The sequence below is a fragment of the Ailuropoda melanoleuca genome, chromosome 2 (genome assembly GCF_002007445.2).
Source record: "Ailuropoda melanoleuca isolate Jingjing chromosome 2, ASM200744v2, whole genome shotgun sequence".
Lineage (NCBI taxonomy): Eukaryota > Metazoa > Chordata > Mammalia > Carnivora > Ursidae > Ailuropoda > Ailuropoda melanoleuca.
Genome location: NC_048219.1, coordinates 8,152,843 through 8,176,894, shown reverse-complemented (window position 1 = coordinate 8,176,894; position 24,052 = coordinate 8,152,843). Strand labels below are relative to the sequence as shown.

The 24,052-nt window shown below is 56.3% G+C and overlaps 3 protein-coding genes, 1 long non-coding RNA gene and 1 pseudogene across 7 annotated transcripts; 1 reads left to right on the top strand and 4 right to left on the bottom strand.

Moving 5' to 3' along the window:
* Positions 1-2,119: 2,119 nt before the first annotated feature.
* LOC100482223 (serglycin-like) lies at positions 2,120-2,997 on the bottom strand. Its single transcript, XM_034643595.1, has one exon. It carries the CDS (start codon positions 2,606-2,608, stop codon positions 2,168-2,170), a length of 441 nt encoding a protein of 146 aa, XP_034499486.1. The 5' UTR covers positions 2,609-2,997; the 3' UTR covers positions 2,120-2,167.
* Positions 2,998-3,133: 136 nt separating this feature from the next.
* On the bottom strand, positions 3,134-5,395 carry LOC109490170 (annotated as a pseudogene).
* A 4,828-nt stretch (positions 5,396-10,223) lies between these two features.
* LOC117795076 lies at positions 10,224-19,668 on the bottom strand. Of its 4 annotated transcripts, none has more exons than XR_004622061.1 (3): positions 19,202-19,668; positions 11,024-16,164; positions 10,224-10,674 (listed from the first exon to the last, which is right to left on the bottom strand). It is a non-coding gene; the product is annotated as an uncharacterized LOC117795076 (long non-coding RNA). The 4 variants fall into 4 exon arrangements; XR_004622060.1 differs by lacking the exon at positions 19,202-19,668 and having other exon boundaries at positions 11,024-15,050; positions 15,516-18,447; XR_004622055.1 differs by lacking the exon at positions 19,202-19,668 and having other exon boundaries at positions 11,024-18,447.
* TMEM200B (transmembrane protein 200B) lies at positions 18,557-23,793 on the top strand. Its single transcript, XM_034647973.1, is given in 3 exon segments — positions 18,557-18,845; positions 21,378-21,554; positions 21,557-23,793. Coding segments are annotated over 2 exon segments (822 nt in total). The 5' UTR covers positions 18,557-18,845; positions 21,378-21,397; the 3' UTR covers positions 22,222-23,793.
* Positions 20,369-21,399, bottom strand: LOC117796654 (basic proline-rich protein-like). Its single transcript, XM_034645113.1, has 2 exons — positions 21,004-21,399; positions 20,369-20,662 (listed from the first exon to the last, which is right to left on the bottom strand). The coding sequence occupies exons 1-2, from the start codon at positions 21,397-21,399 to the stop codon at positions 20,369-20,371; spliced, it is 690 nt and encodes a 229-aa protein (XP_034501004.1).
* Positions 23,794-24,052: the final 259 nt, after the last annotated feature.

The window sequence follows — 24,052 nt, the reverse complement described above, 5'->3', positions numbered from 1 at the left end:
AAAAATGACCAGTTGGTTTTGGCATCATGGTAAAATCTACCTGCCAGGCTTCTCCAGGTTCGGTGCCTCCAAGTTGTTCTGGAGCTCTGACTTGGAGCCCCTTCAGGTGGAGTTGGGGGCAGGCAGAAGCAACTGGATAGACGTCCCCAGTTTGCAACTTGAAGGNTTGGTAAAATCTACCTGCCAGGCTTCTCCAGGTTCGGTGCCTCCAAGTTGTCTGGAGCTCTGACTTGGAGCCCCTTCAGGTGGAGTTGGGGGCAGGCAGAAGCAACTGGATAGACGTCCCCAGTTTGCAACTTGAAGGTCTCCGGTGATCTTTCACCGGACAGGAGTGGCCCACAGAGCGACGGGCTTGTAAATTCCTCTCTTCTCAAGGTCCCAAAAATATCCTGAGGTTCCTGCAGCTGCCAGGAAATGACCTTCCCTACTCACCTGATAAGGCTACTGGGAACTAAGCAAGCTACCAGGCCAGTTTCCCAAGGGGCTCACTGGTTCCATAACGTCAACCTTAGTTCCTAAAAGCTGTCTGGTCGTGCCTGAGTCAGTACTTGTCTCTCTCAAACATTCCAGTCAAAGTCTTGGTCCCATGATGTTTCCAATTGTGTCGTTGTTGTTGTTGTTGTTGTTATTATTATTATTATTATATTATTATAGTTCTGCTTTACTACAGTAAGATTTGAAAACACACAAGATATCCAGGGAGAAAAGCAAAGCAGTAGGAAGTACTGAGAGCACAACTGTGCTTTAACTTGGGTCTTCGGTTTCTAATTGTTTCTTTTTTTTTTTTTTAAGATTATTTATTTATTTATTTATTTGACAGAGAGAGAGACAGCCAGCGAGAGAGGGAACACAAGCAGGGGGAGTGGGAGAAGAAGAAGCAGGAGGAGCCTGATGTGGGGCTCGATCCCAGAATGCTGGGATCACACCCTGAGCCGAAGGCAGACACTTAACGACTGCGCCACCCAGGCGCCCGGTTTCTAATTGTTTCTAATCAGACTTCTCAACAGCGTCCGCCAGCTCTACCAACACATTGGATGCTAACGTTAGAGCGATACACTTCACACTGGACTTGTCAAATACCCGCTCCATGAACTCACCCTGGGTTTCATCTGGGTTTTTTCATAAGAAAAGAGGCATATCTGTGATTCACAATCAGAGTCAGTTCTGAAGACTTAGATACGACATATTGCCTGTCAATTTTTAAACTGAATTTTTTTTTTTTAAAGATTTTATTTATTTATTTATTCGACAGAGATAGAGACAGCCAGCTAGAGAGGGAACACAAGCAGGGGGAGTGGGAGAGGAAGAAGCAGGCTCACAGCGGAAGAGCCTGATGTGGGGCTCGATCCCACAACACCGGGATCACGCCCTGAGCCGAAGGCAGACGCTTAACCGCTGTGCCACCCAGGCGCCCCTTAAACTGAATTTTTTAAAAAAAAACAGTATAGGGGCGCCTGGGTGGTTCAGTTGGTTAAGCCTCTGCCTTCGGCTCAGGTCATGACCCTGGGGTCCTGGATGGGCCCCATATTGGGCCCCCTGCTCAACAGGGAGGCTGCTTCTCCCTCTCTCTCTGCCTGCTTTTTGCCCTGCTTGTGCTTTCTTTCTCTGTCAAATAAATAAATAAAATCCTTTTAAAAAAACCAGTATAATTTATTCTTTAAAGCAATTTTATAGACATGGACAGTCTAGTTCAATTTCATAGTGATGTTGGTTGAATATGATACAAAGGAAATACAGGTATTTTCCAGGACAATAGGGTAGATAAAGGAAGCTTTAAGAATTCATGAGGGGGACAAAAGGTGATAAAAGCTAGACTTCTTTTTCAGATGTTTTAAAATTTCTTTTTTTAAAGATTTTATTTATTTATTTATTTATTTATTTATTTGAGAGAGAGAGAGACAGAGATAGTGAGAAGAGAACATGAGCAGGGAGGAGAGGGAGACGCAGACTCCCCACTGAGCAGGGAGCCCGATGTGGGGCTCAATCCCAGGACCCTGAGATCATGACCTGAGCCGAAGGCAGATGCTTAACCAACTGAGCCACCCAGGTGTCCCACAGATGTTTTAAAATTTCTATAAAACTTTTTGTTCTAAAATTAATCATTTAACTACAGTACATAAAATATACAGAATGCATTGCCTGACACCAAGATAGGAAACCCTCTCTTTTATATAATAAAATCCTCTTCTCGTCCATCTTGACCCAAGTCCCGGCTGTCCGATGGCCGATTTCTCTTGAGAGGCCTAAAGTTGTAATAAAAAGCATTGTTTTCATCAACTGCTTGGTATTCCTGTTCAATTTCAGTGAAGAAGCCACTTCTAGATCCGGATCCAGAGCCAGATCCGGATCCAAAATAGCTCTCAGAAAGAGGGAAGACACCATTCAAGTTCTGGGACCTTGTCATTGAGGCAGGGTCGGTCCTTGGAGGAAGGATTCTGTTGGATTCACCGGGAAGTAGGCTGAATGTCAGTCCCTTCTCATCAATGCAGCTTGCAAAATTACCGTCAGGACTGCGGCCTAGCCACTGGTACCCGGCTCTCCGCACAGGACAACCTTGCACTGAAGAATCCAAACCCAGGAGGAGGGCAAGAGCCAGGAGCAGCCGCATGGTGACTGCTTGCTCCGGTGCCGCTGCCTGCACACCGGCCTCACGGTTAGGAAATGCCGCAGCGTGCACTCTGTCCCTCGTAGAAAAAGTTCCAAAACCTCACCCTGCCCAGAACACATGTCACAGTTTCCTCTCTCCGCTCCTGTCCCTGGCTGTGTCCTGGCCCAAGCTGCACGGCCTCCAACTGGGTCTTGTCACAGGGAGAATAGATCCTTCCTCAACTTATGGAAATCCATAGGCTGCCAAAAGAATATGAGAATATTCGCTGAGAATTTCTGAATCTTGGAGGGATGGAGTAGAGACGAAAGATAAATATTTTATATGTGTTTATATAGGAATGTTTTACCAAATTTCTCAAAGTCCAAGATAGCTTAAGAGAGAAAATGTTATTAAATCTGGAAGAGCAGACATCAGGGAACCAGCAAAGTTTCAAACAAGAATCATTTAAAAAAAATATATATATATATATAATCAACACCTTTCCTATTACTACTTTTGGGATATCATCTTCCAGAAGTTTGGGCATTGTTTTTTCCATATTCTTTAATAATCCCAGGAGGTCCCAGGTAGTCGTTCAGCATAGTTGACCAGTTTGAAAGTGGTAAATCTCTGGGCCTTTTTGCAAGAGGTAACCTTGGTCATTTAGTGATCCAATAAAATTTTCAAAATCAGCATCTTGAATGTTTATGGCTCTTTGGCGATCTGCGGACGTTGATGAAATTGACATCCTCAGCATCTCTGTTGGTTGCTTCCTCTCTCCACTCCAACCTTGTCTGGGCCTCTGTTAGACAAACGAGAGATCCCGGCTGCTTGGTAGTGACTGGTGGGCCATCTCACCACTGGCTCTGTTTCCAGAGCTCAGGGTAAAAATCTTGAGGAATGAGAGCACTTCCGTGGGTGGCCGTGGATGGACGTACTGCCAAGCATCACCAACGTACTTTCTCAGTCGCTGGTGGGGGTCGGATCTCGGGTTTCTCCAGGAACCGCCTTTACTCTTTCTCCTAATATTTCATCGGAAACCACTTCCAGTACACTTGACAATTCATATGGGCTGCCACAGTTCTCCGCATTCCAGCTCTTCATGCAATCCCACGTTCAGATGATAAGTGGTCATGCTTCTCCTTGGGAGTGCCCCAGGCTAGAGACCAAGTCAAACCTGGACAGCAAGGTGCTTCCCCTTTTTCAATTCTCAGAAGCCATTTGTCTTTACGGTCATGCCCCCCAACTGGACTTGGAGCAGCAATCCTGGACGTTCCCGCAGGAAGGCGCAGAACCGCGCCAGCCTCAATGCTTCGCTGCTGGGTTGCTTCTACCAAGACGTCGTGTGGATTATCCACCTTCTCGGTTTTGTCTAGTCCACACCTACTGGGATCACCGCAGTAGGGTACCAGCTTCCAAAGCGAAATCTCCGGAAGAACTAGCTTCAGAACGAGTGACCGTCAAGCCAGAGGTGTGGTCTCACCACAAACACACGCCCCATAGAGCCACGCGCTCGCTGCTGTAGCCTCAGGACTCGTTCCCCAGCCTGCAGCTCCGACTGCAAGGACACGTGGGTCTCCTCAAATCGGAATTCTGTTCTTGTCACCTTCCTGTGTTTGGCTTCCCCCAAAGACTGCTACTGCCGAACGTGCTTTAACAAGTTCATGAGCAGGGGCCCTGGCTGGCTCCGTCAGGAGAGCACGCAACTCAATCCTGGGTGGTGAGTTCGAGCCCACGCTGGGTGTAGGGATTATTTAAAAGACTAAAACTTGAAAAAAAAAGTTCATAAGCAAAAATGACAAGGCGAAGCAGGCTGAAAATGAGTTTAAACAGGGTTTCAGGGGCGTCTGGGTGGCACAGTCGTTAAGCATCTGCCTTCGGCTCAGGGCGTGATCCCAGCGTTCTGCGATCGAGCCCCACATCAGGCTCCTCCGCTGGGAGCCCGCTTCTTCCTCTCCCACTCGCCCTGCTTGTGTTCCCTCTCTCGCTGGCTGTCTCTCTGTGTCAAATACATAAATAAAATCTTTAAAAAAAAATAAACAGGGCCTCAGCCTCAATCTCTCGGAGGGCATCAAGGTCTTTAAGTCAGAACCCCATCAACGCTCCACGCTTACACCCATCCTCGGAAGCCTTTGTTTTCTGTCTTTTGCTCTTGGTAACAAGTACAAAAGGAACATGCCTTGGGGCGCCTGGGTGGCACAGCGGTTAGGTGTCTGCCTTTGGCTCAGGGCGTGATCCCGGCGTTGTGGGATGGAGCCCCACATCAGGCTCCTCCGCTGTGAGCCTGCTTCTTCCTCTCCCACTCCCCCTGCTTGTGTTCCCTCTCTCGCTGGATGTCTCTATCTCTGTCAAATAAATAAATAAAATCTTAAAAAAAAAAAAAAGGAACACGCCTTTGTCATTATTCCGAGAACCTTCTTTGGCATTTGAGACTTAGACAGCTCAACTTCCTCAATTCATCCAGTCCCATGTTATCAAATCTTACTCTGTTTGAATGCAGTCTTCCCATTAGTTCCAGAAATTATCAGAACCCCGTATTTGTCCAAGTCTTCTCCATGAATCTTCTTAAAACTGAGACACATTTGCAAGAGTGTCAGAGTAAAGCATGAACAGCAAATGACGAAAAAACTCAAAACCGGCTGTGGTTGAAGATCTGGTTAGAGTTCGTTACAATGCAATCAACAAGGAAATTGGTTATTTTTGTGACACATGACACTTTAATAATTAGAATTACAAGTGATGACATTATACCAGGACATATCAACTCCTGAGGAATTCTGGAACACTGACAGCATCCACCCACGCCATCTACTCTCCAATGCTTCCAATGTAACTGGACACACCAAATAAACCCAATTAGTAACAAAATAAAACAAACACTTCATTTACAAGTTGAATTTTGGGAAGTTTGTCAGAAATACCAGAACATTTTAAAGCACATGACTAAAAAGGATTACAAGTCATTACAAAACTGAATACTTAATGATCTATTCCACTGAAGTGGCAATAAGAGATTCTAAAGGCAAATACAGAGGGTGATATAGTTGTTAGCAAAACTTAGCTCTTTTTTTTTTTTAAGATTTTATTTATTTATTTAACAGAGAGAGCCAGCCAGCAAGAGAGGGAACACAAGCAGGGGGAGTGGGAGAGGAAGAAGCAGGCTCCCAGCAGAGGAAGCCTGATGTGGGGCTCGATCCCAGAACACTGGGATCACGCCCTGAGCCGAAGGCAGACGCTTAACGACTGTGCCACCCAGGCGCCCCAAAACTTTGCTCTTTTAATAGCGAGAAGATTCAATTTTAAGTAATCAAAGACCTAACAAGGACAAAACATGGAAACTTTGTTTTTCTAGGAAGATTACATGAAAGATAAAGAAAAACCTTTGTTCACAATTTCTTGTTAAGACCAATAACTAAGAAAACCAACCTTTTTTTTTTTAAGATTTTATTTTTAAGTAATCTCTACACCCAATGTGGGGCTCAAACTCACAACCCCAAGATCAAGAGTCTCATGCTCTACTAACTGAGCCAGCCAGGTGTCCCCGAATATCATTTTAACAGAGAGAAAAACCAAATTCCAATCTTACACTGGTTTACTTCTGATATCAAAATTCACTCATTCCAAAGAGATGAATTTTTGTTTATTTGGGTTTTGGGGGTTTTGGGAGGGGGGAAGTGGGAGAAGGAGAGAGAGAATCCCAAGCAGGCTCCACGCCCAGTGTGGAGCCCAGCATGGGGCTTGATCTCATAACCCTGAGATCATGACCTGAGCCAAAATTAAGGTCAGACACTCAAGTAACTGAGCCATCCAAGCATCCCAGTTTGTTTGTTTTTTTCAAGATTCTATTTATTTATTTGAGAGAGAGAAAGCACGAGCAGGGAGGAAAGGCAGAGGGAGAGGGAGAAGCAGACTCCCCGCTGAGCAGGGAGCCCCAAGCGGGACTCCATCCCAGGACGCTGGGATCATGACCTGAGCTGAAGGCAGGCACTTAACCGACTGAGCCATTCAGGCCCCCTGTTTATTTTAAAGTAAACTCTAAGTAAAAGTGGGGTTTAAACTCATAACCCCGAGATCAAGAGTTGCATGTTACACCAACTGAACCAGCCAGGTGCCCCAATAATAAGATGAATTTTTTCTTTAATTATGCAGTCCCTTCTTTTTCCCTCCCTGTCATCTCCATGTTGATACGTACTTTTTTTTTTTAAAGATCTGTTTATTTTTAAGATTTATTTATTTATTTGCCAGAGAGAGAGAGCGCGCACAAGCAGGGGGAGCGGCAGACAGGAGAGGCACACTCCCCGCTGAGCAAGGAACCCAACACAGGACTCAACCCCAGGACCCTGGGATCCTGACCTGAGCTGAAGGCAGACGCTTAACCGACAGCCCCCAGGTGTCCCTTGTTCATCTATTTTAGAGAAAGAGCGCGCACAGTGTGAAGGGGCAGAGGGAGAGAGAATCTGAAGCCGACTCTGCACCGAGCACGAAGTCCGACGAGGGGCTCAGTCCCACGACCCCCGAGATCATGACCAGAAACACCACCAAGAGTTGGGCACTTTATCAACTGTGCCACCCAGGCGCCCCGATATACACTTGGGACAAGAACACGCAGGGCATTGCATGGATCTGAGTCCGTGTGGGTGCTGGGAGGCGCCGACCAGAATCCCCATCAGGAATGAAGGGCTCTCAGCTGTGGGGAAGCCGCCAGCAATCCTCCCCGCTCGGAGGCCATCAGGGACTGCCCTGACTGAAGACAGCGGCCTTGTCAAGGTCACGCCCTCTTCCCAGGTGGTCACATCCAACGACTATTCAATAGGAGGGTATGAAAGTCCAGCCCGTCGTCCCAGTTTCTGATGGTTCTGAAGGGTACTCTAACTTTCGGAACCCCAGAGAATCAGCTCAGGCTTCTGTGGGTCCTCGTCTGCCGGGTCTGGCTCCTCCCCACCTTCCTCAGTCCCGACCACAACAAATTCCCTCCCGAAGATGCCGTCTCCCAAACCTACAGCTCTGCTTTTTTCAGATTTCGTCCTACACTCTCCCTCTTTAAATAACCGGTCTCACTTTCTTTGCATCGAGCTGTTTCTTTTATTATTTCTAGTAGTCGTGATTACATTTATTCTTAGCTCCTAAAAACCTTCGTTTCTACTGAGAAGTAGTCATTGTGAGCCGTTTGCTGTACTAGTTTTTCCGTAGTAGGAGCCGAGCGGATAAACCTATGCTTAGTCATCATTCACATCTGTTTATTCTCCACAATGATGTGTAGTTTGCCCATAAAACTATGAGACATTAGACAAAGTTGTAACGTTTTTTCCCGTCCTAGCAAATGTTGCAGGAGAGACGACTGCCCGACTCGCAGTAAACACAGCGAACAGAAGTTCTCCACCTACTGCCGACAGCTCTGCACACATGTTCATTCCCATTAAAGCAACGACCTTAAATTAGCTTCAATGTCAAATATTCTCCCAGATCATGGGAACCTGAGTTTTAGAATGCCCAATCCCTACAAGTACTTGCCTTTAAAGCAACTAAACGGGGCTCGTTCACAAATTAACTTTAACAACACCATCCAGAGGCAGAGAAGATAGGCTTACCTTCACAAAATGCACGGACACACAAACACGCCACCAAGATGCAAACACAATCTTAAAGCCCCCATTTCCAAATACATTACAATCTATGGATCCATTCATTGGTCATTTTTCTCGAGTCTAATGAACATTGTGGCCAAGCTTGGCCGCAAAAAGAGGTTGCCCCATTTTGGAGAACACGGCCCCAAGGGCCGCATTCGGGAATCAAACTGTCATTTCCCCACTTCCAGTTAGAACACGGCCAGTTTTATCCAAAGATCCCAAAAGTTGCAGCAGCAGACAGACCAGCCGAAGCCCCGAGCCCCCGGGGAAGCCCCCGCTGAACCAAAAGGCTCCCTAGGCCGCGTGGTCTTCAGCAAGAAATGGAGGTGAAGAGGACCCAAACCCCCTCATTACAGGCCACCAAATGGGAGGCAGCCATCTAGGAGAGCTGGACCAAATGAGAGGCAGGAAAAGATGAGGGGCCGTCCCCCAAGACGTGCTCACCGAGGCAGGTCTGTCCCAACCGGCGCCCCAAACCGCGCGTCCTTGCCGCAGGCGTGGAGTTCGGCGCTGAAAGCGGGGGACCCCCGCCGGGGTGGGGCCCTGGGGACGGTCCCCAGGACAGAGGCGAGGCGGCCCGGCTGGCCCCCAGCGTCCTCCCTGGAGGAGCGGCAGCAGCGTCCGCGGGCAGGGGGGAAGGTCTGCGCGCAAAGCTGCGGCGGCGCCGCTGAGCCCCTGGGGCTTCTGCTTCCCGGGCTCGGCAGCGCGCGGGGGTAAGCCGGGGGACCTGCCGGACCACGGGCGGGAACCCAAGCGACCGGGGAGGGTCGGGCCTAGATCCCGCAGACTCGGCGCAGGGGGGCGGCGCCGCCTCCCCCCAGACACCACCTGGGCTGTCCCCTCTTGAGGATTTAAAGAGAACCAGCCACGGACCGGTAGCTTCAGCAAGTTACAAGAGAGCTTCACTGTCAACGCTGGCGTCCAAAGAAACTTAAGTCAATCCAAGCTCGGTCCAGGACCACAGAGAGAAACCAGGCGAGGCAACAGGCCGGGTGTGGCACAGAAGGTTCCGGGCACCCCGAGGCTGCTCCCCGGGGGGTGCACCAGCCAGAAGCGTGCGGCCGCACGGGGCGCCAGGAGACGCCGAAAAGAGGGCCCTTCGTGGCTGTCTTTGTAACAGCCCCAAACTAGAAGCGCCCCCAAAGTCGGCCCCACGGTGACGTGGAGAAGCCGGGGCGCGTCTCTGGCACCAAGGACCCAGCAGGTGGGGCGAGCAGATCACCTCGAGCAAGGCAACAGGGAGACCGCACAGACAAGACAGCGCGACACATGTGAGCACAAACTTTAATTCCACATATATAAGCTTTTCAAACAGGCCACACTAAACCGTAGCTGCTTGAAAAATCTACACTATGCTATCAGAGGTTGTGTGTGCTTTCGGCCTAAGGGAAGGGGGCCCGGGCGCCTCTGGGCGTGCTGGCCCTGGTCTGCTTCTTGACCGGTGGCCAGGACAGGGGACGAAGCCTCCTGCAAGTTGACTGAGCCAACAGTCAGGTGTCACGGCTTCCCCGGAGGTGTATTATGCTCATGGTGCAAGAGTCTCACACAAGGCAAGTGGGAATTTAATCCGATCCTATCAGAAGCCAAATCTCTTTCTTCCCACTTTCCAGGAACGCAGGGTGTTTCTTAGAGTCTCTTCAAAACCTCGGGGATGTTCCTACAGAAATGCAAATTAGAACCCCCATAACCTTGTGTGTTACACCCGGCCTTCAATAGGGAACCTGTGGCCAGAAAGCTCCAGAAGGGAGAGGGAAGTCTGGGGGCTGCAGGGCTTAGACTTCCGACTGCTGTCCTCCTGAGGGGACAACACAAAGGAACGAGCTCCAAGCACAAAGGTTTTTACCCGGCAGTGTTTAGAACAGGACGCACAGCGACAGCTGCCCTCACCGACAGGAGACCCACTCGAGCCAGCCTCTGAAGTCTGCTGGGGTCGCTCTGCAGCCCCCACGTGGATGTGCAGTCCCCTCCCCTGTTCTGGAATTTATTTCTATGAGAAGTCTTACAAAGGCTTGCATATTAAATATCATTTACTGATTCACCTTCATTGGGAAGACTCGAATTACTGGAAAAGAAATGAAAAATTCATGACCACACACATCAGTAACTACGACGTGGTGTTATTTCTGTCCTTCGGCTGCCTTTAAGTCGACTGTAGATTCTTTCAATGATCCTTCAGGCCTCCGAATGTTCTCGCTCAAGCATCTCTTGGCAAGAGATTTGAGGTGCCTCCGGCAGCATCACCAGCGGTTCTTCCAAGCCAGAAATCAGTGCTGGACCCAACAGTGCGCCTGGCGCCTGGCAGCCCCCGCAGGGCCACCTCAGCTTAGTGACTGGGGGCTCTGGGGTCCCTGCGAAGAAACTGCCAGGACCTGCAGCCGTCCGAGGACGTTTTCTCCTTGTCTTTTTGGCTACTCCTTCTTACTGGAATATCTCTTTGTACCGGAATAAGACATGAGGTTCCTGCAAAATGTCAGTAGGAGGCCAAGTGACTGAGCTAATACTGACCCAGCACCGACTGCACACCCGGCCCCTCGAGGGGGCTTACACCTGTCCAGTTACCAGGCCTCACCACATCCTCGTGAGGGCAGCGCACTGTCCCAATCTTAGAGGAGGCCGTGGGGAGATTCCAGGCAGGATAGGACCCTTTCTACCTTCTTGCTATGTGACCTTGGACGAGTTACTTAACCCTGGGTCGTGGTTTCCCATGCATAAAATAAGGACAGTAATTCATATCCCTATCTTCCAACTCCGTGGGGAGGCTCAGGAGCCGGAGACCTGGCCTGGAGCCCTGCCACAGGGAGGGAGGCACCTGCTGGGGCCCACTGCGGCCAGGCCACCTCCTCAGTCTCCGGGTCCCTAGCATGAGCTGATGCGGATGCCACGAGGTCCGGCTGCTCCCTGGGCCTCTGGTCCCCTTAGGGGTGGTGAGATAGGTCATCACAAACATCCCAGGATTGTGGCCTGTCTGATAAAAAAAAGCGAACTTCTACAGGCCTGGGCTGGATGCCCAAGCTAGGGGTTGGGCTAGGCGAGTTTGGTGGGTGGGGCGGGCACCGCAGAGCCCCGAGGCAGGAAATTCAGGGCCAGAGTCTGGATTTAGATCAAGCAGTCCCGGGGCCCAGCCCAGTTCCGTCACTTACCATTTTGGGTTTCTGTGCCTGAGTTTCCTGTGCTGCGGATACGGGAGGCCGTGTTCCAGCAGCGCCTCGAAGAGGCTCCCACACGGGGTAAATCTGACTCCACCCTCCACCCTCCACCCCCCTACCCTTCACCGGGTTTCGTCCGGTTGGGCTCCGCCACAGAGTTTTGTGTCCTCCCTCCCCACGCCGAGTCCTTTCTGTCGGAGGCCCGTGACCTAGGATGAGGCCCCGGGGAGCACACGTGCGCTCCCAGGATCTCCGGGTGGGGTCCGGGCCCCGCTTCTCCGTTGCAAACGCCGCGGCACTCGCCACCGGGGCGCGAGGCGCGCGGGCGGGCGGGGCGGGGGCTGCGCGGGGCAGGGCCTCGCCGCCAGGTGGCGCCGACGCTGGCCTCGGCCGGGCCCCGCCTGCCTGCGGCGTCCAGGCTTCCGCGAGGGCCCCCCACCTGCGCCCCCCTGCTCCACCGCGCTGTCTCGGGCTTACTCCCGCCGCCCCCGCCCCAGGTCTGGCTACCAAGCCCTAGAACCGTAGTCCTGTCTCACCCAGACGGGGAAAGGCGAATCGGGGCGACTTGACACATGATCGAGCTGTGTGACCTTGGGCATGTCACTCACCCTCCGCGGGCCTTCTTTCTTAGACTTTACAAAGTACTTTATTCAAGATCCGGACCCCGTGATATCAACAGAACTGGGACCGGCCCAGGGTGGCAGTGTCGGGGTGGGAGAAACGACCAAATGGTCTGAGAGCCTGATCGTTGCTCTCTGCGGGGCCGGCTGAAGGACAGGTAGAGGGACGGAGCTCCCAGGGGGCCCCCGGCTTCTCTTGGCACAAAGGGCGGAAGACGGCTGGCCGGCATGCTGCCAACTCTGGGGTTCCCTTGCCCCCACGGACCTGCCCTGGAGGATTCTCACCTTGAACCCCAGGCTCCAGAGGGCCAGCCTCTGCTCCCCCACTGCCTCATCAGCAGTGTGATCTGTCATCAAACGGAGGAGCCACGTCCCTGTGGTACCCAGCACGCACTTCTAGTTGTCTCCCAATATCCATTTCCCAGCGTCCCTTGGGGCTGGGAGTGGCCCACGACCTTGTTCTGACCAATGGGAAGGGAGCATTCTGGACGTGTGCGTCGGCCGCTGTGCCTTTGCAAGGAGCCGAGAGCACAGTCCCGTTTCCCTAACCCCATTCTCCCTGGCTGGTCCCCAGACTCAGGGAGGGGGAATAGCGAGCATCTTCAACCTAGAAGACGAGGTGGGTGCCACACCTCGGGAATGGCAGAGCCAAAAGATGGAAGGAGCCTGGGTCCTTCACGTGGGGGGCCTCCCTGTTGACTCTAGACCACTCGTGCTCCAGCCAGAAAGTAAAGGAGAAATTTTCTGTCTTGCTTCAAGTCACTTGAAGTTCTTCAGTTCTCCTTTGCTAACATCAGCCAGGTCCATCGTTCTGTCACTGAGCTGAACAGTCATTCCGTTAGCTCCTATCGAGCGGGGCCTTCCTCCATGCCAGCCGTGTTGGTGCCTGTCCCGGGCTGTCTACACGGCATGACACACCGCGCCAAGCTCAATGGCTCACCCCAAACACAGATTCCTTGTCAGTGTTACATGTCACCACTGCGGGCTGGCTGCCGCCCTGCTGCGTCCCAGGCACATTTCTCTGCACTCCAGTGCTGTTTTCCTACTTTACAGGAAACATGGGGACATAATTCTCTCCACTGAGGTTTTTCTTATCCCGTGGTTCCTGCTGTGAGCGCTTCCAGACAAAAGGGGGAAGCAGATCTCCACAGGTAAACCTGGGCTTCAGTCTCTTGCTGGACACATGTGTCATGGCTGAGGCTATGGGTGGCAGGCATGTGCCGCAGTCACATTCCTGGCCCCCAGCCCTCCTCTAAGCTTCTGGTAGATCACCCAACTCCCAAGGTCCTATCCCCACACTCCCCAAGGCTGGCAGTCACTTGTAGGGACCTGTCACCCTCTCCCAGGCATCTGAGAGAATCTACACTTCCTGCCCCTTCCCGTTTGGACAGCCTGAGAGTGGCTTCTCCCTTGAGCTCCCTGATCCCAGCTGAGCCAATCAGAATGTTCAAGAAATTGAAAAAGAACACAGAGATGAAGCAAAACATCAGAGCTAAGCTAAGAGCAGTATCGAAAACAGTGACAGCAAAGGCAGCCGGCTTTATTGGGCACTCGTGCACAGGCCCAGGAGTGCCTGGCAAGCACGGAAGCCCGGCAACCCCGTGACACAGGCCACTGGCCTGCAGTCAGATGAAGACACGGAGGCTCAGAGGCCAGGTGACCGTCCTGAAGTTACTTGGGCATGCGTCTCCTTTGGAATTAACCCCTTGAACCGGGCATTCAGTCCTCTCCTGCCTCATCTCCTGTCATCCCCACTGCCCTTCCTCCACACGACTCCCTAATTCTCTCCCTGTACCCCTCCGGGTCACTGCCCGCCCTGCAACGTCTGCCCGACATTCTTTCCAAGCCTCACCCAAATGGCCCATCTTCTGGGAAGCGTCACTGTCCCTCCTCCGTGGTGCCCTGTGCCCCCAACCCTCGGCACAGCCTGGAGATCACGTGTGGCGCCCCCTCTTCCATGCAGATCAGCTTCGCTAGGGTAGGAGCAGCCTGGGGGGGCACCCCGGAATCTGTGTTGGGCCCTCTCATGTGCTACCCCCACTTCATGTTCCCAACGCTTCTGGGAGCGGAGGGCCTCCAGCACCCCTCTTTTCTACATAGCATGAAAAGGACTGCTCCGGAAGACAGAGCGATCTTCCCTGGGTCACAGAGCCCGTAAGGGGCCAGGCCACAGGTCAAGCCTGAATCACCGACTCCTAAGTCTGTGCTCTTCTCAAAATCACTTCCTTCCTTCCTGCCCCAGGGCCCCAGAGGATGGGGCAAAGCAAGAGAGCGGGGGAAGGGTCAGGGTGGGAGGGGGCCAGAGCAGCTGGCTTCAGGGAAGGAACCAGAGGACCTGGGAGGCAGTGGCCAGCTGCCTCACGCTGCTCTGCAGGGGGCAGGCCTCCCCAGGGCCACACCTGCTCCCAGGTGGGCCTGGGGTTCCCTGTCCTGCACCTTCTCTCCGCGCTCTCGGAGAAACTATTACAGGTGCCATGTTCACAGTTTGTCAAGTCCTTCCCCAGGTACATTAGATCAGGCTACTCCCCTGCTTTAAAACCTCCCATGGCTCCCAGTGCCAGAGGGCTGAGCCCTATATACAGAGACCAGTGTTCGAGGAGCTCTGCAGTCGGGCCCTGAGCCCTTCATCCCATTCCCTGCTCCCTCTCCAGCACCTGACCCCCGCTCACATCCAGGCTGTCCTCCTGCTGTTCCTGCTCCCTGGAATAGCCTCCCCGGGGCTGCAGCCTGGGTAACTCTTCTGACCCTGAGACCCAGCAGGAAGGCCCCCTCGTCCCTGAAGTCCTCCCTGCTGCCTGCCCCTGACATGGAGTCGGCTGTCGCTTCCTCAACTTTTGATGGATGGTCTATTCACCTCATCACCTGAGGTATCAGGATGGGGCCCTGGGGCTGGCTCCTCGCTGGTCCCCAGAAGACGGGGCTGAAGAGATACAATCACTGGCCCCACATTCACATTTCATGGGAGAGGAAACTGATCAGAGGCCAGAAAAGCTCCAGGGCCGCCGTGTTTCCTGTGACGTTTCCTCCTCCTGATAGGCCTTTGCACGCCTTGCTACCATTCGCCACTGTTCTGCAGAGGGGGAAACAGACACAAGGGGTGAACTGACTTGGCCACGGTCACAGGGCTCGTGGGACGTAGTATAGCATTGCCTGGGTGACAAGGGGTGATCGTGTCACCTCCCTCTCAGGGTTGTCTTGCACACTTAAGAAGGTAACAGGTATGAAGGGGCTGGTAGCCAGGGGGAGCTTGACAAGATGGTGACGTCCTACTGTCATCCCTCCCCGAGGGACTCAGGCAGGAGGCTGGCTTTGCCCTGTCCCCCAGGAGGGTCTCATCTCCTTGGCCTTCCCAGTGTCACCCAGACTCTGCTCCTTCTCTTTTCTGGGCTTGGGAGAGCAATGGAGAGGGGGAACTCATTCTTCTCAAGACACCAGGGAAGAAGCCCATTGCCCAGCTCAGAGCTTCCATGGGTGGGGTGATGGACTTGGGGTTCCCATCCCCGCAACCCCTGAAGCCTGAGCCCGGGGTGCGAACCTTTCACTGCAGAGCCTGAAGCACCGCTCTGCCATTCACTGGCTGGGTCACCCGGGTCACGTCACTGTGCCTCTCTGGGCATTGGTTTCTGCCCCTATAAAATGAGGCATTGGGACTGGGGTTCTCGATTCCACTTGCCAATTGTTTCTTATTGAATCGGTCCACCCATTCTTCCTGTGAAGGACCCATTGCAGAGGCAGGAGCGCCGAGGGACTCCTGCGACGTGCCTGAAGTCACCCAGTGAATAGGCAGTAGAATCAAAGCCGGGTCTCGGAGCCGTGCTCTCTCCTCTGCACCGGCTTCGGGCTTCTCAGCTGAGGCTGTGGTCCTGCTGGACCGGAGCCACAGGGCGTTCAGCTGTGTGCTCTAAGTGCTTCCGGGGCGGCCAGAGACAAGGATGGCTTTAGAAACCCCTGGGACTGAGGCAGGAAATCCGGGGCAGCCCCGACCCAGCCAGCAGGGCTGCTCCTGAGCTGGAGAGAGGAAGGAGTTCCCAGGCCCTGTTCCGCTGTGGCCCCAGGTGGGGCCGTGACATGCAGGGGATGACAGCTGCTCCCTCCCCAGCGTGGCTTTTGGAGAGGACATGGAGCCTCAAGTTGGCAGAGACCTCAGGGTCCCTGTGTCCGGTTCGCTGCCTTCCTGGAGAAGCCTGGGGGAGAAAGGTGGACCACTTTGGCCCCAGGGGACACCTCGTCCAGGCCTCTCCTGGTGCAGAAGTTAAGGAGTCCCAGTCACACAGAGACAGATCCAGGAGGGAGCTGATGTCCCAATATTAAGGCCACTGGCTTCCCACACATCTGCGCTTCCATAGGGCCAAACCAAGCAGGCCGCATGGAGCTCCCTCTGTGGAGGGGGAGACACCCACCAGCCTGGCTGTGTGTCTGCCCCCAGATCTCGGCCTCTCTGACCACTTGCCTCCTCTGTAAACTGGGCCTGTCCCTGGCCTCCCAGACCTCTTGAGAGAATCAAGTGGGGTTATATTGAGGAAAAGAGACCCCTTTTCTCACCACCACCCCAAATGACCCCAGGGGAGGTTTCTGTAACTCCCAAATACTGTCTTCTGTGCCCCAAAGCCCAGGGTCAGAGGAGGGACTGGCTGTTCCGTGGGCATTCGCTTGCGCCAGATACTCAACATCTGTGCTCTTATTCAAGCTTCGAAATGACACCTGGAGGTAAGTGTTCTTACCCCCTTTTTGTGCAGATGGGGAAACTGAGAACTGAGTCCTTTCCTGCTGTCTGGGCTGGAGTCCCAGGGGTGCAGATTAGGAAAGACCCCCAGACAGGCCAGTGGAGGGCCAGGGCTCAGGGAGGGGCAGGACAGACCAGTCCTCCCCTCAGAGCTCACCACCAGGGGGACACAGGACCCAGGCTCGAATCCCAAACACCGATCTCAGTTCTGTGAGCAGTGCCCCTAAGGAGAAGCTAAGGGGAGGGTGTATAATGTAGGGGTCGGTGAGGGGCGAGGTGGACCAGCCCTGGGGGCCCACAGAAGGCGCAGAGAAGGTCTGAAGGATGGGAAGGAACCGAGGGGATGATCGGGTGTGGGAGTTCCTGGGAGGAGTCAAGGCAGTGGCCAAGCCCCAAGGCCAGAGCACAGATATGGGGATGGGAACAAGTTCAGCTACCAGGGAGGGAGTAAGGTGAGGGGGCAGGAGCCAGTCTGTGCAGATGAGAAGGGATTTTAAACTCCATTCGGACAACACTGGGGAGCCACTGAGGGTTTTAAGCAGAGTGATTGGTTTAGATCCACGGTAGAAAGATGGTTGGCGCCCCTGTGCAGAACAGTGGCCCTGGGGCAGGCAGAAGGCAGCTGATTAGGGGTCCAAAGAGGAGGGTCCACAGCACTTGAAGGATTGGGGGAGGATGGGGAAGAGGAGGGAGTCTAAGGTGACCACTGGGCCTCTAGTGGGCAGTGGGGCCCTTTACAGAGTGGGGAACAGGAGGAGTAGGAATGGGCCATGATCACTGGGAGTAGGGAAACTTCTGGGGAGGTGTCTGGTTGCTGAACGTGAGGCTGGGCGTGTGGGCCCAGGCTGGTGGAGCCCCAACATCAGGGGAGGGCAGAGGAGGCCCAGAGGAAGAAAAGTCAGGAGGGGCAGGCAGGAAGAACAAATGGTAAATGCCAGGGCAGGTGGAGTCGCAAGGACAGGGACTGGAGACTGCCCGAGCTTTGGCCTCGAGTTGGTGTCCCCAGGAAAAGCAGCCACGGGGGAACAGGGCCGCAGATGATGTTGGACGGGGCATCGAGTGAGCGGCAGGTGGCACTGCTCAAGGGCCAGGTGGGGGGCGCAGAGGGGTCGATGTGAGGGAATGGAGGAAGCGCAGGGTCGACTAGGGTTCTCGAGTAAAGGCTGTGGCAGGAAGGAGGCCACCGCCTCAGTGGAGCGTGGGCCACAGCCCAGGCGCAGAGCGGAGGGAGATCTCTCCAGGGCTCCGGACGCAGGAGCCTTCAGCTCCACGCGGTGGCAGGAAGGCGACCCCGGCCTGGCTATGCGACACTACCCGCCCCCTGGCTCGGCCCCATCCGCTCCGCCCCCAGGGCTGGCCTCGGGCGCTCCCAGGAACGCCTGTCCCGGGGCGCTGAGGCCACCCCCAGTCTCCTCGGCCGGCCGAGCTGGGTTCGAGAACTAGCCGTGCTGTGTGGCGCCCCGCGAGGTGGGGTGGCCCAGGCCGGCGACTTCCTCCAGCTCCCCCTCTCCGCCCGGGGCGCACAGCCGGGTCTCATTACCGCCCCTCCCCCTCCCCCGCGCCCCGCGGGCCGGGGGGTCTCGGCGGCCGGGGGAGGGGCAGGTTATAATCAATCCCAGGCCGGAAATTCCTCCCGTGGGGCCGGGCCGGGCTGCCGGGGCTGGGGGCGGGAAGGGGTGGGCGGCTCGGAGCCTGGCCGGCCTCCCGCGCCACCCCTCCTCCTCCTCCGAGCCCGCCCCCCGCATCATGGAAACTGGGCCGCCAGCCGACCCCCTCGCTCCGCTCCGCATTCCTGCCTCGGGGGGCGGGCGGGGCTCGAGAGCTGGGCGGCCCTGTTAGGCCCGCGGCTGGGGGCGCCCGCAGTGCCTCGGAGTTGGGGGCCGGCACCGCCTCCCCACTCCAGATGGGGCGCATCTTCTCAGGGGGGTTAGGAAGGCCGGCGGGACCCGTGACACTCCGTTAGACTTACTCAGCTCGGAGAGCCGGCTCAGCCCCGCCTCCTCCACCCCTGCCCCGGGTTCCTAGTCACTGAGTGCTCGCGGGGTTACCGGGGCTGCGCCCCGTGTCGTGTGCCCGCCCCCAACGCTGGATTTTCGCCTTTCAGCACCTTGTGAGGCGGACACCATTAAGCCCATTTTCCAGGTGAAGGCAATGAGGTTCATGGAGAGGAAAGGCTGGGGGGCGGGCGGAGCAGGAACAGGGCCGCCTCCTCCGGGGAGTTCCCTGGACGGCGCGGGGCAGCAGTGGGCTCTTAGACGCCCCCGCGAGTCCTCTCCCGGGCGCCTGGAATGAGGGGCTCAACAAAGGCGCGGGAGGGCTTGCAGGCTTCGAAAGCCCTGTCTGAGCGCTCGCTGCGGAGCCGGGCAGGGCTCTCCAGCTCTGGGTCTCAGTTTACCCACGTGGGAAGAGGGGGCCCTCCCAGGCCTCTGCGAACGATCTAAGCCGGGGACTCGGGCTCCCAGATCCTCCGAGTCACCAGGCGAGCACACAGCGCTTACCTGCGACCCTCAGACCCGAGCTGCTGCCTGCTTCCAGCGGCGGGGCCTGGCGGGGTGCTGGCGAGCCAGTCCCTTGGGCTCCTGGAGGGCGGGGCTTGGGCGGTGCCGGGCGGGGCCAGAGAAGGGGGCGGGGCCAGGGGCCAAGACTCCGTGGAGAAGGCGGCAGTGTAGGGATCCGCTGAGCGTGGACTCAGACCAGGACCCGCCCGGGCGCGGGGGCGCTAGGTGAGCAAAACTAGGGCCCAGGTTTCACCCTCCACTTTCCTCAACTTTTTGTTTGGCCCCTCCTTCCGGAAAGGCCCTGGGGGGCGGGAGTCGGGTCCGCCCTTTCCACGGGGCGGAGTGTGCGCGCGGGCGGAGGCGGGACCCCAGAGTGCGAGGGACCCGGCCCAGAGCAACTTCTCGCGGCCTGAGACCTTCCGACTATGGCACCAAGTTTCTGCCCCTCTAGGGTCCCCAGCGTGGACTCACGCCCTCCAGAGTCTCGGGGTCTCTCCGCACGCCTCCGCCTCCCTCCCCGCAGGGACGCGCGGGGACTCCGGGTGACCTTTCCGGAGTTGGGGCTGGGGCACCAGCTCTGGCCTGGGGCGCGGTGGTCACTTCTGCGGTTTCGGGCTGGAGAAAAGGCTCCACACTCAGAGACGGCCGGGGACCGACCCTTGCCTCCTCCCAGGACGCTCCCGTGGCTGTGCCGGGAAGCGCACAGCGTTGGCTAGGGTCCGGAGGCCAGGCGTCGGGTCCCGGAGGGGCCCCCTCCTTGTGTGACCCCGGCAGGCTCCTCTGCCTCTCTGGGCCGCAGTTTCCAGCTACGAAAATCAGGCTTTGGACGCGGTAGACTCTGCGGCTCCGTGCTAGGCCCTGGGCCTTCGGCACTCCTGTCGGAGGCAGGGATGGGGTGTCGTGTCTTGAGCTTCGGGGATGCGGATGGGGAGAGAGTGGGGTGGCAAGGCCTCCTTCCTGGGGCCTCAGCGCGGGTTTCATTGCTGAAGCTGTTTAGAAACCAGACTGGGGGAGTGAAGACGCACCACTGGACAGCGAGGTCCTAGCCCTCCTCCCCTGCGGCCCAGGGCGCCTGGGCGGGGGCCCCGTTTCCTCCCACACCCTCCCTTCCGTGGGGGCCACACCACACACAGCCCAGCTACTCCTTACCCGGCCCGGCTTCAGTTCTTAGGCAACAGGCCGGGAAGGGCTGAAGCCGGGCGGCCCAAACTGGAGCGGCCTGAGGTGCTGGGGCGGTGCTGCTCCGTCCGGGACGCGGGCCACTGAGGCCTCGGGTGGAGGAGGCCGGAAAGGAGGACAGGCGGCGGGAAAGGGGGATGATTCATCCCGAGGAGCTCGAATTGGAAACGTTGCAACCTGGGAACAGCCTTGCCCGGGCCGACGGGAGAGCTTGGGGGGGGGGGTGCTCTCCCGGCAGGGCCCGGCGCCCAGCACCTGCAGCCCCCTGCTCGCTGCCCGGCGCTGGGGGAGGAGAGGCCTCTTCTACGAGGAGTTTAAAGCCTTCCTGGGCAAAGTCAGCCGCTGGCTGGTGTTGGTCAGATCGGTCTTCCCGGAGTCTAGCTCAAGTCTCTCCTGCTGCAGCTTCAGTGCAGGCTGAGGAGGTCTGAAAGGAGGGGGCGGGCAGGAAGAGGCTGGAGTGGGTGACACCCCCTCCTTCCTACGCTGCGGGATGTAAAGCGCCGTAGGGGGTAGGTGGGGCCCGCGAGCGACCCCAGAGGACCCGGGCGGTCTGAGCGCCCCCTCCCTCCTTTACTACGGTGCACCTACGTGCGGGGGTGAGGTCGACCCCGGGCGGGACTTACCCTGGAGACGCCACTGCCGGGGGCCCGCACGCCTCCCGAGGCCCGGGGTCCGCGGGCTGGCGAAGAAGGTGCGGGCGGCCGGAGCCCCGCAGCCGAGGATGCGCCAGGTAGCAGTCCGCGCCCCCCTCCCTCCTCTCCGCCCGCGGGTCCGGCCAACTCCGGCTTCTGCCGCGCGTCCCTGGCTCGGAGCTCCGCTNCCCCGGGGGGGGGGCGCCCCCCCGCCTCGCGGCCCGGGAAAATCCGGGGGTGGCCGCCAGGGATCTCCAAGCGGCCTGAGCGAGGCAGCTTGATCTTGCCTCCCCGATTTGGGCCCCCAATCTGGCGCTCCGACCCTAGGCCCGTCGGTTCAGTCCTTGCTTCCCATCTCTCCGCAGAGCGCCCAGACGACGGCGACATGACGGCCGGGAGTCCCGGAGACTGCGGGGAGGTGCGGAGGAGCCCCGAGGGCCGCGTCTCTCGCCTGGGCCGCCGCCTGGGCCGCCGCCGGCGCCCGCGCTCCCCGCCCGAGCCTCTGCGGGTGCGGGCACGGCTGCGGCTGCGCTCGCCGTCGGGGCCAATGCCAGCGCGCCCCCCCTGAGCGAGCTGCGACGCGAGGGTCGCGGCGCCGGCCGGGGCCACGGCCCGCACGAGCGGCTGCGGCTCCTTGGGCCCGTGGTCATGGGCGTCGGCCTGTTCGTGTTCATCTGCGCCAACACGCTGCTCTACGAGAACCGCGACCTGGAGACGCGACGGCTTCGCCAGGGGGTGCTGCGGGCTCAGGCGCTCCGTCCCCCTGACGGCCCCGGCTGGGACTGCGCCCTCCTCCCCAGCCCCGGACCCAGGACTCCCCGAGCCATAGGCTGCACGGAGCCAGAAAGTTGGGACCTGTCCCCGCGTCGGGGTACCTCACCCGTCCCATCAGTGCGGAGTCTGCGTTCAGAGCCTGCTAATCCTCGCTTGGGGTTACCTGCCCTGCTCAACAGTTACCCGCTGAAGGGCCCGGGGCTACCCCCACCCTGGGGTCCACGGACCCAGACTGGCCATGTGATTATCACCGTGCAGCCCTCTGGTTCCTGCATTGAACATTCCAAGTCTCTGGATCTGGGTCTCGGGGAGCTCCTGCTTGGGGCCCCAGCAGCTCGAGACTGTGCTCACCGGAGCTGGCCACGGCTGGACCGCCTCAGTCTGGGGGGTTATGCCAAGTTGGAAGGAGGAGGGGACTTGGGAGCCCGGGTTTGAAGAGCAGGGGACAGCCGGCTAGGAGGCTGCTGCATGGACTGTGGGAACAGGACCAGAAGCCCCAATGTCTCCTAGAAGCATCAGCCGCTTCCCAGACTGGAGATGGATGCTCGGGCCCCAGCAGCTGCCAAGGCATCTTGACTTGCACATCGGCAGAGAAATGCCAACTGCACAAGGGTTCGATCAGCTGCAGAGAACGTGTTTTCATGTGGAGACTGGAGACCAGCATGACTCGGCCTCGGGAACTCTTTGAGCCTCCAAAAGTGGCCTTAGCCTTGGACGGGTAGCTGAGGGGGCCGGAGGTCCAGGTCAGGGTGATTGGGAGATGCAGCTAGTGTCTCGGCCGACCCAAAGTGGTGGGCAAGGACCCCTAAAGCTTGGAAGGTAGGTTGGCTGGGATGTGACAGGCTGGGCCAGGCTCCCTCCGCGGTGGCACCGGTTGTGGGGTTGGGGGAGATGGGCAATGGGGTAGAGCTGAGACCATCCACTGCCATCTGGGATGGGGACTGAGGCTCTAACTCCCACCACCTCAGCCCCTCTCTCCCCTCAGCCATGCAGGGAACACCCCACTAGGGCTACACTACTGCCAAAGCCTTCCTCCTGAGGGTCCGGCCTCTCCCTAAACAGGTCTGAGAAGACCCCTTCTCTCCTTTGTCATGGCCTGTGCTGCAAACTCTTCCCCCAGCTGGCAAAAAGCATCTGCCAGTTCTCCTTTTAGACAGCGTTGAAGCTGCATTTTGGCCAATATGGGTAGCTTACTTGAGAAAAGCGTCTTTTCTAGGGTCAAAAGTTTGGGTCTCCCTTACCCCATGTTGAATTTTTCCCAGGTTGCTGGTAGGAGAAGAGAACTTTAAAAGTTGATCAATTCTCACAGATTCAGTCCTGATTTGGGTTTTTTTTTAAATTTATTGAAAAATGCAATACACGAAGCAAGACCAAACACGTAACTAAACACTACAGCACTTCTCTTACTACAAAAGGCCAAAACAGCAGACCTAATTATTGCCTTTTTAATCTAAGGATTTTGCCAATTTGATTCTGCTGCCATAGTTCCTATTTTGTCAAGAAATGTAAACAACTACTTGATAGGATTCATAATTTTAAAAAAATTTACAAAGCTCCTTCATTTTTGTCACCAAAATAATACATTTGAGAGAGATTTGTTAAAACAACCAGCCTGGGACTGAGATCCTGGGCAGACCTTTCCCATGAGCATTCCTTGGTGTGGGTCAGGCCAGAGCTCTGGTGCACTTCCCAGGGCCGACACATGTCCCTCCCCCTCGGCTGCCCTGCAGAACATGCGATGGGGGGGCCTGGGCAGGCGGGCGAAGAGGCCCCGAAAGGTCCCTGCAGCCAGGTTCTGTGGGCCCTTGGCTTAGAAATTTAGGTCCTGCTTTGTGGGTGGGTGGGTGGGCGGGTGGCAGAGACCTCGTGTGGCTTGGAGGAAGTCTTTACTTCTCAAGTGAAATAAAAATAAAATTGCAGTGAGACTTGTTACTGTGGTGTGTCTGAGTCACTTCAGGAAAACTGCTGCCAAGTCTCTGACCCTGGAAATGAAGCTCTCTCCTCCCCTCTTCACCATTTCCACCTGGACAGAATCTGTTTTTCTTCACACACACACACACACAAATGCACACACAACTGCAGGAAGAAAAAAATCCAAACAATTGTCAAACCCCCAAATCTGTTCCCAGAGAGGGAGGACAGGGGAAGNTCTGTTCCCAGAAAGGGAGGACAGGGGAAGAGTCTTGGAAGGACACCCTTTTCCTAGCTCTTCCAAATCGAGGTTTCTCAGCGCTGGAAGGGTATTTGAGATCTTCTGGCCCAATTT